This window comes from Phodopus roborovskii, unplaced genomic scaffold (genome assembly GCF_943737965.1).
Source record: "Phodopus roborovskii unplaced genomic scaffold, PHOROB, whole genome shotgun sequence".
Lineage (NCBI taxonomy): Eukaryota > Metazoa > Chordata > Mammalia > Rodentia > Cricetidae > Phodopus > Phodopus roborovskii.
The window spans coordinates 9,479,560-9,493,665 of record NW_026125295.1 but is presented as its reverse complement, the minus strand read 5'-3'; the positions used below and the strand labels follow the sequence as shown (position 1 = coordinate 9,493,665).

Below are 14,106 nucleotides of genomic sequence, written 5' to 3'. Positions count from 1 at the left end.
GGGAGGACTCACTCATCCACACCAACTGATGGAACAAAATAGCAGAGCTACAACCCAAGAAGCCACTGTGTCTTTCTGGGAGGCAGAGAACTTCCAGAGTATAATTTCCTCAGCAAGTGCCTCAGGCGTGAGGTCTGGGTGAGCCGGGCCTCAGGCGCCCATGTTTGCCGGAGCACAGAATCAAGGCCATCCTGAATCTCCTCTTCTCCAGTGCCTCTCTTTCCCCTGGGAAGTCCGGTGTCCCTGTGTCCTTGGAAGGAACTGCCTGAGAGTGTGCACTCAGCTGGTGTCCACAGCCCTGAGCCACCAGAGCATAGAGAAGATGCAGGCGTGCCTGGTGCTTCTGCTCATCAGCTGCTGGCTGACTCCGATTGGCGCATCCATCTTGGGGCGCTGCGTAGTGGCTAAGAGGCTCCACGAGGGAGGCTTGGATTACTTTGAGGGCTACAGCCTTGAAAACTGTGAGTGGGTCCCTTGCAGCCCCTCATGCCTCACCTCCTTGACCTCCACCCCCCCCCCCGCCCTGCACCCAGCCTCTTCACACACTGCTTGCTTTCTCACTCCCAGGGGTGTGCCTGGCTTATTTTGAGAGCAAGTTCAACCCCTCGGCTGTGTACGAGAACTCACAAGACGGCCACATTGGCTTTGGCCTCTTTCAGATCCGCCAAGGTGAATGGTGTGACCACGGCAAGAATCTCTGCAGTGTGTCTTGTTCTGGTGGGTTCCTTCCTTCCTGTCTCTCGGGGCACTGGGGGAGGGAACTGGCTTGGGCTTATGTCTAAAGCTTGTCCCTGGGAGGTGGGGTCCCTGACGGGGGGGGGGGGATGATAATGCTAGCCTGAGAAGGAAGAATGATGGAAACCAAGGCCAAACGGGCCCAGAAGGTCCTGGGATGCCTGTGATGTTGGGAGCAGGGGCCAGCAGCAGAGTCCAGGCTGCCTGAGAGTGGGAAAAGATTACTCTTTCTAGTCCTACATCAGTCACCCTGACAGTAGGGAGGAGAGAGAGACTTGCCAGCTCAAAGGGAACATATCTGCTCCTCTTAAAGGGACCTAAGAACTGGTTGCCACGAGGAAGCGGCTGGCCAGGACCCACTCCCGTGTTGGGAGTGTTTCCAGAGGCTTTCTTAGGCACTTCCCTGAGACAGTTTGTTTAATGCCCACAGTGACCTCTCAGGAGTAGGTATTGTTTCTATTCCCATTCTGTAAGTGGGCAAACTGGGGCCCAGCAACAGGGAGTCCAAACCCGAGGCCACATGGCTGGTGAGTGGACCTGGCGGCAGACGCAAGTGGAGTGACTCCTAAGTCACAGTTACGCCAAGAGGCCAAGTGAGGTCTCCCTAATGCCTGAGGTGTCTCTGTAGCATCCCTGGGCTTCCTTAAAGAGAGCGCTTCTCTCATTAAAGAGAGTTTGCCTCTACCCTGACTCTTGAGGAGTGGTCCAGGGTCCTCAGCTTCCGGGGGACCTACACCCACCCACCTCCAGTCCTCTCCCAGGCTGCACCAGAAGGGTCAGAAGCCTCTATCATCTCTCCATACTGCCTTCTAAAGCAACGGTCCTGGACCGTTGCTCACCCTTCCGTGTCCCCTGCCTTGTGACCTGTCTTGAATAGCGTGCTGTGCAGTGAGGCTGATGATGCTAGCTGTCATCAAATGGCACAGCAAGGCTTTGTTTCACTTTCTCTGCAGCCTTACTGAATGCAAACTTAAAGGATACAATCGAATGTGCCAAGAAAATTGTAAAAGGAAAACAAGGGATGGGAGCCTGGTAAGTGCCATGTCCAACGTCTGCTGCTCATGCCGGAGGCCGAGCGAGGGCCGTTTGGGGCCTTCCATCTGCCTGTGACCAAACAGCTGACCGAAGCAACTGAAGGCAGGAAGGGAGCCGAGGCATTTGGCTCACAGTTTGAGGGGTACAGTCTCTGGTGGCGGTGCAGTCACGGTGGCAGGGGTATCACGTGGCAGCCACAGTCAGGAAGCAACGAGAGGCGATGCTTGTTCTCAGCTTTATCTCCCTGTGTCCGTGAGATGGCGCTGCCCACATTCAGGGTCCCCACTCAGTGGGAGCCGTGTCAGTAAAGACACTCGGAGGTGTGTGTGTTCTAGGTGAGTGTAAGTGGAGGTGGTAATAATGATTCTCCGTGACTCATATTAATAACTGTGTGTGTGGTGTGTGTGATATGTAGTGTGTGTGCATGTGGTGTGTGTGTGCATGTGGTGTGTGTGTGTGTGTGTGCATGGGGTGTGTGTGTGCATGGGGTGTGTGTGTGTGCATGGGGTGTGTGTGTGTGCATGGGGTGTGTGTGTGCATGGGGTGTGTGTGTGCATGGTGTGTGTGTGTGCATGGGGTGTGTGTGTGTGCATGGGGTGTGTGTGTGTGCATGGGGTGTGTGTGTGCACATGGGGTGTGTGTATGTGTGTGTGCATGGGATATGTGCTGTATGTGTGTGTGGTATGTGTGTGTGTGTGGTATGTGTGTGTGTGTGTGTGTTTGTATTTATGTGTGTGCAGTGCCTGCAGATGTTAAAAAAGGGTATTACATTCCCTGGAGCTGGAGTTATAGGCAGTTGTGAGCCCTTGTGGTTGCTGGGAACAGAACTTTGTCTAGTATATAGTATATGCTTTAATAACGAGGCATCTCTCTAGCCCCGTCTCATTCATATATATATATATATATATATATATATATATATATATATGGCCCTTTATAAACAAGGGCTATTAAGTGTTCATAACTACATCTGTGTGGGTTGTTTTCTTAGGACTGTCGTTTGTGTTTTGACTTTGTTGGTGGTATCTTCATCCTAGATGAGACTTAACAGTTTCTTAGAACCAAATTCCTCCATCTTTTCTCCTGTGGCTCTTGGCTCTGTGTGGGACCTCCTTCTTAGAAATGTGTTTAAGAACCGGGAGGTGGTTCAGTTGGAAAATACTTGCCTTGAAAGCACGAGGATCCGAGTTTGATCCCCAGAAGCCGTGTTTTTAAAAATATTAAGTATGGTGACATGCACTCAAAATCTCAGTGCTTGGGAGGTGGAGGTGGCTGGGTCCCTGGGACTCACTGGCCAATGGAGACCCTCTCTCAGAAAACGAGGTGGGCTGTGCCCCTCCCCCCATCACCTGGCTTTATCCTCTGACTTCCATGTGCACGCCACATATGAGTGCACACCCACACACATATACAGCTTGCACACTTGTGAAAATACAAGTACACATTAATTTAAGGCATTTTATACTGGAGGCTTGACAAGAACTCCATACATGCTTTCTCCGTATCAGAACTCGGCTGACACCAAGTCAGCCCTGGATACTGTTGCTAATTTTTTTTTTAAAGAATTCTTACGATTTTATCCTTTTATGCTTACATTTTGGATTCCTTTGTAATTGATTTTGGTGTGAAGAGTGAGGTAGGTGCTCTCTTTAATTTCTGCTAAGACTACTACTCATTGTTGTCATGAATCCCCTTTACGCAATTTCACTGCTAACAACGGATTGCACCCGATGGTAGAAATCTCCTTGTTAATGATAACTGTCTCCATTTATACGTGGTCTGGGCTTTCTGGTTAATTGGTGAGCTTGGCTGAGTCTCTGGGATAAACACTAATGAGCCAAAGTCATCTTTGTTGCGTGGCACTAAGGACCGGTAAGCTGTGCCATCCTGGCTGAGGTGCCTTGTTATCCAGATTCCTGGTAAGGCAGGCTCTGGGTAAGCTAGCTGACAGGCAGCTATGTATCTGGACACAGCTCAGACCAAGTCACCCTGCTGTGTGGTGTGAATAAGAGAGGAGAGAAGATCCTTATGCTCTGGGGAACTCCTTCAACACATCTGTCCCTGAAGAAGCCTTGGGGTTTCTGGGGGATGAGGATGCCGTGTGTTTACTGTTACTCTGTGGCTACAAGGGACCAAGGACCACTGTGTAGTATGGGTCCCCATCCTGAAGGTCAATGAAGCTCTGCAAGGCTGAGGAGCAGGGCTGTGGACCCTGGGCTAGTCACAGAACTCCTAAGCGCTCTTAGAGGAGTGACTAACACCTCACGAGGCTGGAGTGCCCCAGCTGGGCGGGGTTCCTGTGTGAGATGGGGCTAGCGTGGCCACATCATGGTGTGGCCTGCACCACACCACACCACACCAGGTGAGTACCAGGGAGCAGAAAAGCCTGACGAAGTGTGTCCACGCTGGGGAGACATGGTCAGGCAGGTGTGTGTGGCTCTGGTGTGGCTCTGGGACGCCCACACACTGACTCTAAGGAGCCACCACCACCTTCCCCCTGCAGGCCCACCTGGACTAAGAACTGCCAGCTATCTGACACCCTGGACAGGTGGCTGGATGGCTGTGACCTGTAGCCACCGGTGTGGGCCCGTCACACTTGCCAGCCATGCCTTGTGGCTGAGGATGCTTTTCTGTTTGCTGCTTCCTCCATCCATTCCCGTCATCTCACCGTTTGACAGCCCCAGATGGAAAAGGACAAAAGTCTACTTCATCCAGGGGTGCAAGGTGCAGAATAAACCAGCTAGTTACTCTACCTGGGCCTGAGGTCTCTGCCGGCACCCTTACATTGTGAGCGCCACGGCCGTCATCATTGCTTACCGCTGACACGACTTACCATTTCTGGTTCCTAAGGGAAGAGTGTGGAGGCAGAGATTTCAGCCTTCAGTAGGGCAAGGAGGGAGAGTCCCAGTGGCACCTGAGAGGAGACACGGAAGCAGGGAAGAGAGGCTGGGCAAACACGGGTTCTTCTTCACAGCCAGCGTGGCTGGGCTTGAATCGGCTGGGAGACACACCTCTCTTTGCATGTGCCTTCCAGGGGCCCCAGTTTGGACTGACTGAGGAAGGGAGACCCACACTGAATGTGGTAGAACTGTCCACAGGCGGGTCCCAGGCTGAATAAGGGAAGATAGAAGGGTCCAGAGAGCATCCCCTTCCCGGTCTACGGAGACAGGAAGAGTACCCACCTCACGGCCCCATCGTGCATGGTGGGCACTGCAAACAAATCCTTCCTCCCATAGTTTGCATTTGTCAGGTATTTGATCACAGAGATGAAAGTGATGGACAAGCTTCCCATTGTAACCCCAAGGGGCATCCCTGCTGGAACCTACAGGGGCAAGCCAGAGAGCTCGAGACACACAGACTGTCCCACCCATATCTCTATGGGAAGAACCAGTGACAGTCATTTTTCTTATAACATGAAGTTTCTGGAGATTAGAAATGACACACATGCTCATATGAACAACGGGCACTCTGGTTTTAAAACTATAGAAATGTTAAGTCTGCCACGATTTCAGCACTGCTGTTCACTATTTTAGCTGCATCTCTTTCTTAGTCAGTTCTCTTGCTGTGAAGAGACGACACCATGGTAACTCTCATAAGGAAAAAATTTAATTGGTACCGGCTTATAATTTCAGAGGTTTGGTCCATTGTCATTGTGGTGGGAAGCAGAGTGACATGCAGGAAGACTTGGTGCATCTGGATCTGCCATGGCAGGGAGAGAGAGCTCACTAGGACTGCCTTGGACTTTTGAAACCCCAAAGCACACTTCCTCCAAAGACACGCCCACTCCTCAGGGCCACACCCACTCCTCAAGGCCACACCCACTCCTCGGGCCACACCCACTCCTCGGAGCCACACCCACTCCTCAGGGCCACACCCACTCCTCAAGTAGTGCACTCTCTGATGACCAAGCATGCACATCTACGAGCCTATGGGGACCATTCTTACTCAAACCACACAACCTCCTTCCTATGGTTTTTTTTCTTTTGATGTGTGTATGTGTCAATGTGTCAATGCGTGCTGTCTGTGTGTATCTGTTGTGTGTCTGTGTGTTTCTGTGTCTGTGTGCCTGTGTGTGTATCTGTGTGTGTGTGTGTGTGTGTGTGCATTCGCGTTTTCTGTTTTCAACAATGCTGTAGATATGATTATACAACTCACTTTTAAGGGGAAAAAAAATAAACCAGGTGGGTATGGTGGTACCTATTAGTTATAGTATCCGAAGGTTCATATAGAAAGATCCATGTTGGGCTGGAGAATTGGCTCAGAGGTTAAAGAGCACTGGCTGCTCTTCCAGAGGTCCTGAGTTCAATTCCCAGCAACCACATGGTGGCTCACAACCATCTATAACCACATGGTGCTCCCTTCTGGCCTGTAGACACACAGGCAGAAGACTGTATTATAAATAAATAAATTATCTTCTAAGAAAGAAAAAGAAAAACAGAAAGGAAGGAAGGAAGGTCGATGTCACTTGGAGGCCATCTTTGGGCCCCATAGTGAGATCTTGTCTCAAGAAACAAACAGGCCTGGGGCTGTATCTCAGTTTGTAAAGTGCTTGCTCAGCAGGCACAGAGCCTTGAGTTAGATCCCCACCACTGCATAAAACCAGATACAGTGGCTCCTAATGGTGACCCCAGCATGGGAGAGGTAAGAGCCAGGAGGGCCCGAAGTCAAGAGCAGCCTTTGCCACACAAGGAGTTCAAAGCCAACCTGGGCCCTGTGGGACCCTGACTCAAATAAGCAAATGAAAATAAACATAAAATACAATCCCCCGTGTTTATAACAATTTCGTGCAGAGAGGGGTTTGTTTCTGAAGCACGGTGTCTTATTGAGCTCTAGGGGACAGAGGGTGTGAGGCCTGGGGTCCTGGGACCCTGGGCTCTTCTGCTGGAGATTTGGTTTTGAGCCCCAGAGATACCTGCATATCTAAAGCCAGTTTACTGTTGGACCCAAGCCTTGAGGAGCTTGGAAAGTCCAGCCCTTCACCTTTCTACAAGGAGGAGGAGGAAGCAGTGGAGTTGAGGGGTGGCCTCGGCCTCCTCGTGACATTACAGGTGCTGCACTGTGAAACCCTCCGGCTGGTTGATTCCGTGCTGTGTGGGGTGTACGAATTTCATTTACCCTGTGCTCCCCTGCCCCCACTGTTTGAGTTCAGGGTTTTGTCCCCTTTGGAACTGTTCTGGGGCCTGCCTTCTTCAAGTTTAACAAGATAGAAATGGTACACGTTAGATGAAGAAAGCCGGGAATATAGATAAGAAGGTCACTAAGAATACCCCCCTCCACACACGCACAGTGAACAGGTCTCGGTTGCTGCACGTTCTATTGGTCAGTAGCCCATGTTGAGAGAGAGCCGGGGGACCATTAAACTTTCTGTGTCCCTTTCCTGACTTGGGGGTTAACACGTACACATGCCCACACATTTTTTTTTCCCACTTACAAGCACTGTCCACTACTAAATATACAGTATGATATCTTGCTTTCCTGGTTAGCAATTTGTAGCCTAATATTTTCAGTCCCCATCAGGAACCTCAGCCCTGTTTTTAATGACCTCCCCATGTCATCAGATGGCAAACTGCAATGTGTAATCCCTTTATTGCCATCCGTTTAACCTATAGACAAAGCAAGCAGGTGGAGCAGGCAGCGACTGCCTTAAAGGCAGGCAGCATACAGCAGCCTGGCCTTTGTACACAGACAGTTGCTTATTTTCCCCAAGAGAATCAGCCGTAAGTCAGAACTTCTGGGGAAAACTTCTAGTCATGCTCAACGCTGATGGGTCAACCTCATGTCCCATGATTGCATGGCTTCCCCTTGTCCCCCGAGAAGAGGATTGTTGCATTTCCTACACAGAACATGAATCTTGCGTTGTCACTAATGACACTGGCTCCTGGGTTCAATAGAGACCTTGGAGGCCCTGTGGGAAACTTTAGTGTTGAGCTTTGGACCTGGCATCGTTTCCAAGGGTGGGGACAAGAGCAATAGGGTACCTGATCCCAACCCTTCGCTGATGCAGATGTTGGTGACATTAGTGACAGCCTGAGATTGATCATAACACTATCATCTCAAGAGGAAATCCAGCTACCTCCTCCTTCCAGCCCATTACTTCCAAGGCCGCCCATCCTTCCCTAATGGCCTCTGTGTCAACAAGGGTGTGAGGCTCAAGGGCAAAGCAAATGTTAGGGTATTGATGGGAACGGCGTTTCCCAACATCAACTCCTGGCTTCGTGCCCTACAAGCTCTCCCATCGCAATGAGCACTGAGTAGCCAGGTCCCCTACCCTGGCTTATCACCATCAAAGCTGGATGCCCCTGTCATCCAGCTCTGTCATTATGACTTCTAGTACCAGCAGGTACTGTAAACTGTAGCAGTTACTATAGCGATCCCGATTTCTCACGTTGCGCGGGCTCTTCTCTCACACACTTCTTCTCCGAACCTTAGATGTTAGGTATGAATTATAACCTCCTTACAGGTGGCAAAACAGCCTGGGAGAGGAGAGAGAACTTGGCTTTAGTGCAGTAATGACGGATATGGGTTAGGCCTCTCCTTAGAACTCATGCCCCTGTACACGGCTCCCTAAACCTCGCAAATATATCGTGTGTGTGTGTGTGTGTGTGTGTGTGTGTTCGCACATGCATAGAGGTTAGAGACAACCTTGGGTACTGATCTTGAGACATTGTCATCTTTTATTTGTTTTTAAGGATTTCCCACTAGCTTAGAACCTGTCATGTGGCTGATGGCCACTTTTTCCCCAGTCACCAGTCAGAGCAGCGGGGATCACAACACCATTTTGAAGGGAGATGAGACACTGAGGTTTCAAAGGTACCGTCAACATAGCAGACTGTCATTTTTTTATGAGACACCCCATGTATGTGACTACACCTGGAAAATAAGGGCTCACACAACTCAGAAGCGCTTACACCTAGTTGGTGCTGGCTCCCTCTCCATCCCTGTCAGGAGCCAGCAAGGGGCTGGGGTGCTCACAGCTGTGGCTCCTGGGGCAGCCTTCTCTGGGTCCATTCAGCTCACCTCCCGCCCCACGCAGTGAAGCCTGGTGTCAGCCCTGAAAACCAGGTGAGTCCTGCATTCCCTGAACAGCAGCAAGGCTCCGGCTGGAGGCAACGTTTTTCTTTTTATTTTATTTCTTTTAATCTCTTGTAAAGTAGATTCAACCGAGACACACAAATGTTTCTTTGTATGCCATCCATACCGGGGTAGTTTGTGAAATTCATGCCATTAAGTCGATCTCCAGGCCTGTGTGAAGCAGGCATTTGGAGTCCAGCGTTTCCCGACCTGGGGCAGATTGATTAATTAATTAATTAATGTGGCCTCCACATAAACTCCCCGGACTTCTGTCTCGTCAGTTTGACCGGATTTAGAACCATCTAGAAGACAGCTCTGAGCATGTCTGTGAGGGTGTTTCTAAGGAGGTTAACAACTGGAGAGGGAAGATTCAGCCTGCATGAGGGCTGCCGACATCCCGTGAGCTGGAGTCCAGAACTAAACGGACAGGAAGGGGAAGCAGCAAGCGCAGCGTCCTTCCTCCACATTTCCTGGTTCCTCGAGAAGTGAGCCTCGGGGTCAGCTAGAGTCAGGTCTGTCACCATGCCTCCCTCACCACCATGGGCCAAAACCAACCTCCCTACCGAGAGTTGGTTCTGTCGGGTATATTGTCAGAGCAATGGGAAAGCGATTAGCACAAAACAAAACTGTGCAAGCCCAGAGAGAACCCCAGTTTAATTACGTTAATTTGTTAAGGACTTGCTGTAGTGAGAGACATTTAAATTAGTGCAGTTTATTTTCTTTAATTATTAATTTTTCCCAGAGTTATAGAAGCTCATAATATAAAGAACAGAAAGGGTTTAGCTGTGGAAATCGGAACCTCTTCATTCTCTTTCCTCTCAGGAAAACCACAGTCCTCACTTGACTATTCTGCAGCTGCTTAGGGAATTTGTTTCCATTTGCAGCCATCAGCTTGGTTGGATTAACAAGCAGCCACCGAGTTGAAGGCTGGAGAGATGTCAGCAGCTGAGATCACACACTGTGGTTATCAGATGTCTGAGCTTGGTCCTCAGCTCCCAACTCCAGCTCCAGGGGATCTGAGGGCCTCCCCTGGCCTCCTTGGGCTCCTGCCTTATACACAGGCCCACACGTACTTACACATTATTAAAAATAATAAGAATAAGTATATTCTAAAAAGAAGCTCTGAAGTCATTAATGGGCATGTTACTGACTGGGCCGGGAAGAATTTTCCCGACGAGCCGGTGCCATCCCATGGACTGAATAAATGCGTAAAGGAGGAAGCCCAATCAGCACTATCCAGCTCTTTCTCTACTTCCTGACCCCAGACTTATGCTCCAGCGTCCTTCTCCACACGCCACACTCGCCCGGCCCTGATGGAGTGCATTGGAGCCAGAATAGCCCTTCATCACTCATGTCACAGCGACAAAACGAGAAATTACTACGGTTGGGTACAGATGTCACCCCAGCCTCTCTCCAAGGGACCAATTGTCCCCTTAGGGTGTTCACATTAGGCTTTTTTGCCCCCACTTCACCTATTTGGAGAAATCTTCACAGCACCCCAGGCCTGCTGTGTACTTCCCTTGTACACAACGCCATGCCAGAGACTTCCTCTGTCCCCACACCATCTCCCTCTCCTGGGTAGTGACTTTCCAGAGCTTGTGTCTTGTTCCTTCTGGGTTGGCTCTCTTGAGTGTTTTTGGTTTTCCTTTTTGTTTTCTTTTTGGGTTTTGAGACAGGCTATTTCAAAATATGTATCCCTGGCTGTCCTAGAACTCGCTATGCCGCCCTGGATGGCCTTGAACTCACAGAGCTTCTCTAGTCGCTGCCTCACAGCTGGTGGGACTAAAGGCGTGTGGCATGTGATTTTCCTTACACTTAGGGGTGGTAGTGCATGCCTATGACCCCACTGTGCTCCTTTTCCTACAGGGTTACATAGTTTGATGGAAACAAATTAATAACTAAAGGAAACAAACTGCACCAATATACCTTTTTTTCCTGAAATAATACTTAACAAACTAAACCAATTAAATTGTTCTCTCAGGATCTGTGTAGTATTTTTTTTGTCTCTTTTTAGATAAATTAGTTCTGCTTCCTATCAAGGATAAGATACCTAACAGGGGACAAGATCATCACCAGTTCCAAGCCAGCCTGAGAGACGGAGAACTGAAGAGCAGTATGAATTTACATAGTAAGAAAAAAAATAATCTATGAGATGGAGTGCAGGGAGTATAGCTCTCTGACAGAGCATTTTAAACTCCGTTACCACATACACAACCAAACAATTCCAATGTCTTAAGTTGTATCTAACATCTCCCAGTTCAGAGACACCTGGCTAGGACTTCCAAAGTAGTGGAGCACATCTGGCTTTACAGAGTGTCAAAGAGGGCTGGGTCTATACTCTGAGCCACTTAGCTGTTAGCCACACTGTCAGATACAGTTGCTATTGGTCATCCTGGAGCCCCTGCAGTCTCCAAGAGGTCATTCAGGCTGCATTTATGTGACAGCTAGCAGAGAGGTAAATTGACACACAGTTGCCATTTCCCCAACTCCAGCACAGTGTCTGGCATCCCTGCACCTTGCCCTTAGGCATCTATGGGTCAAAAAGATGTCTTTATGGCTCAATAGTTAGAAGAATGCTGCTCTTGCAGAGGACCCAGGTTTGATTCCCAGCACCCACTTGGTAGCTCACAACCGTCTGTAACGGCAGTTCCAGGGAGTACAGTGGCCTCTTCTGGCCTCCATGGGTACTACATGCAAGTGTGCCTGTTAGGTTTCAAACCTGGGACAAACGGCCGAGATGCCTATTTAACATATCAAAGTGGACACCAGCCACCAGTTTCTCCCGATTGGCTCAGCCTCTACCTGGTACAGGGCACGCCTGGCTGAAGACCCCACCCCTACCCTAGACTCCTCCAGCGCGGCGGGCTGATCTCCCCTATATAATCCGACAGTTCTGGATGCCCATTCTCTTTGGGCCTTTGGGCCTCCTTCCTGGTTGCTGTGCCTGCTTCCCCCCTCTCCTCTCTTCACGTGGCCCAGTTCAGACTGGCATTGTTCACTCTGCACTCTCCCAGATGCCCCTGCTTCTAGCTATCTATGATAAACCTTCTCCTCAGCCACACCTCGGAGAAGCCATTTTCCCTCTTTTATTTCTTTTTTCCATTCAGTGCCTAGACATACATGCAGGCCAAACACACATACATATTTTTTTTAAAAAATTAAAACCTTTTTAAACAGATAGCATGTCTCAATAATATTGACAACGGTAATTGATTCAAAAGGAGTATAACATGTAACCTTGAGCAGAACAGAAGCCTCATAAATGGCGATTTGTGGGCAGCCATCTTGACATGAGCCGAGACAATATGTCTGTAACATCCCATGCACATGTGAATACACACGTGTGATTCCCACTCTGCTGGGATAACATGCGTTAATAGCAGAATATGGAATCCTTTTTGAAAACTGTTGAACAGAGAAAGACATCAGGGTATGGCACAGCCCAAGCCACAGAAGCCAGACATAATTATTAACCACCACTGTCAACTAGGATCCTGGGACACTCAGCATTGGGCGTCAAACCCCAACACGTTACATTGACTCATATGTAGGTGAGTCATGTGTATGATTCAGATGGAGTTGAGTCTGAATGAATGCCTTCCTCTTTTCTTGTTTTGTTTTGTTTTTAAATTATTGGATCTGTGCTGATATTTCTTTCCTCCTCTAGACTCTAATGGGCCCAGTCTTTTGCTGCTAAACACTTGGCAGTTTAGAGTACTTGTTAGAAAATGATGTGGTCCCACAGACTCTCCCTTTCCTCACAGAAATCTCCATTTTCAGCTTTATGTGCTTCAGTAGAAGATGCCCAAGCCAGAACATAATCCGTGTGGACTCCAGGGCCAGTCTGGGACCAGGCTCAGCCTCTGGAGTCTGCAGTGTTTGAAGGTCAGATGTAAATAGCAGTCCTTGGGTAAAAACTGGTTCTGTAGAACATTGGTTTATCCAGTTCCTTCCGGGTGACAGGGACCCTGCAAAGCAGTCTTAGATTACATAAGCTTTCTTCTCAGGACTGGTCCTTTAAAGCCCTTTTAATTTTCACCAATTTTGTGCCATTTCAGATTTCCTTCTAGAACATGCCAACTTATCAGTGAATTCTGACCCCTTCCAGGTGTCTCCATTTTACTGTTAACTTGTTTCCTTCTAGAGCCATTGACTTTGAGCTCTTTACAGAACCAGTAAGGAATAGCGTGCTTGACTCATCCCTTCGTTACCTTTAAATGAAATTCTGAAATAATACCATGGTTAGTTAATCCCTTTGAAGGAAAGCTTTCTTTACATGGCTTAATGTTAGATTGGAACCTTTCAGAGTCAGATTGGGGGCTGCACTCAGGGTGGGCATGCATAAAACGAAAGGGGCCGAGGAACACTAGGCAAATCAGAAGAGCCCAAGGTTGGTCATTACATCAGTGAGCCCACTTCTGAGCCTTCTCTCAAAATGAGGCATCCGTGTCTACGCATCCAGGCAGGGGCTGCAGCATCTCTGTGGTATAGAGGGATCAGCCATATCTGCATGGAAACTGCCCCGCCAGCCAGTTCTGTGGTGAACCTCAATGCTCCCAAAAAAGCCTGCCTAGGACCTTGGCATTCCCAGGTGGCTTCTTGATGCCCCATCCATATGTTGATACACAATGGTGGGCATTTGTTTTTGTCTCTCTGGTCTGTGGGTCACCTGATCTGAGGTGTGCTCAGTGGGATGTGGGCTGCACATTGGGTGTGTACTGTTACAAGGAATAAAGTTCTCCCTGTGACAGAGGCAGGCAGGTCAGCCTAACACCATGAGTGAGTATTCAAGAAAGACAAGCCAATCACATGTGTGTATTTATGCCACTGTCCATGCCCACTTGCTGACACCCCATCAACCAGAGTCAACAACTTGGCCAGATAAAGAGCTGAGAGGTAACACGGTTCGTGGATGAAGTATGGACAAGTGTAAGACATACAGGTTTTTCCTCCCGCAGCCAGTCTTGTCCCGCCGCCACGCCAGCCCCAAATAACACACAGAGACTCTGTATTTGATATTATACTGTTGGCCAGTTACTACTTTCTTATCGGCTAGCTCTGTCTTAAGTATTAACCCATTTGTGTTAATCTATGCATTTCCACGTGGTCTTCTTACCCGGAGCCGGCTGCTGCGTACTGCTCTCTCCAGACTCTCCATCTTGACTCCTCCTTCCTACTTCCTCTTCCTCCTTGTCTCCTAGTCCCTCCTATCTTCCTTTCCTATTGGCCAACAGTGCTTTATTCATTAACCAGTATGAGAAACAT

The 14,106-nt window shown here is 49.1% G+C and overlaps 1 protein-coding gene across 1 annotated transcript; it reads left to right on the top strand.

Annotated features, from left to right (window-relative positions):
• Positions 1–299: 299 nt before the first annotated feature.
• Lyzl4 (lysozyme like 4) lies at positions 300–4,438 on the top strand. Its single transcript, XM_051173658.1, has 4 exons — positions 300–461; positions 568–717; positions 1,689–1,767; positions 4,274–4,438. Exons 1-4 carry the CDS (start codon positions 323–325, stop codon positions 4,341–4,343), a joined length of 438 nt encoding a protein of 145 aa, XP_051029615.1. The 5' UTR covers positions 300–322; the 3' UTR covers positions 4,344–4,438.
• The last annotated feature ends 9,668 nt before the right edge of the window (positions 4,439–14,106 follow it).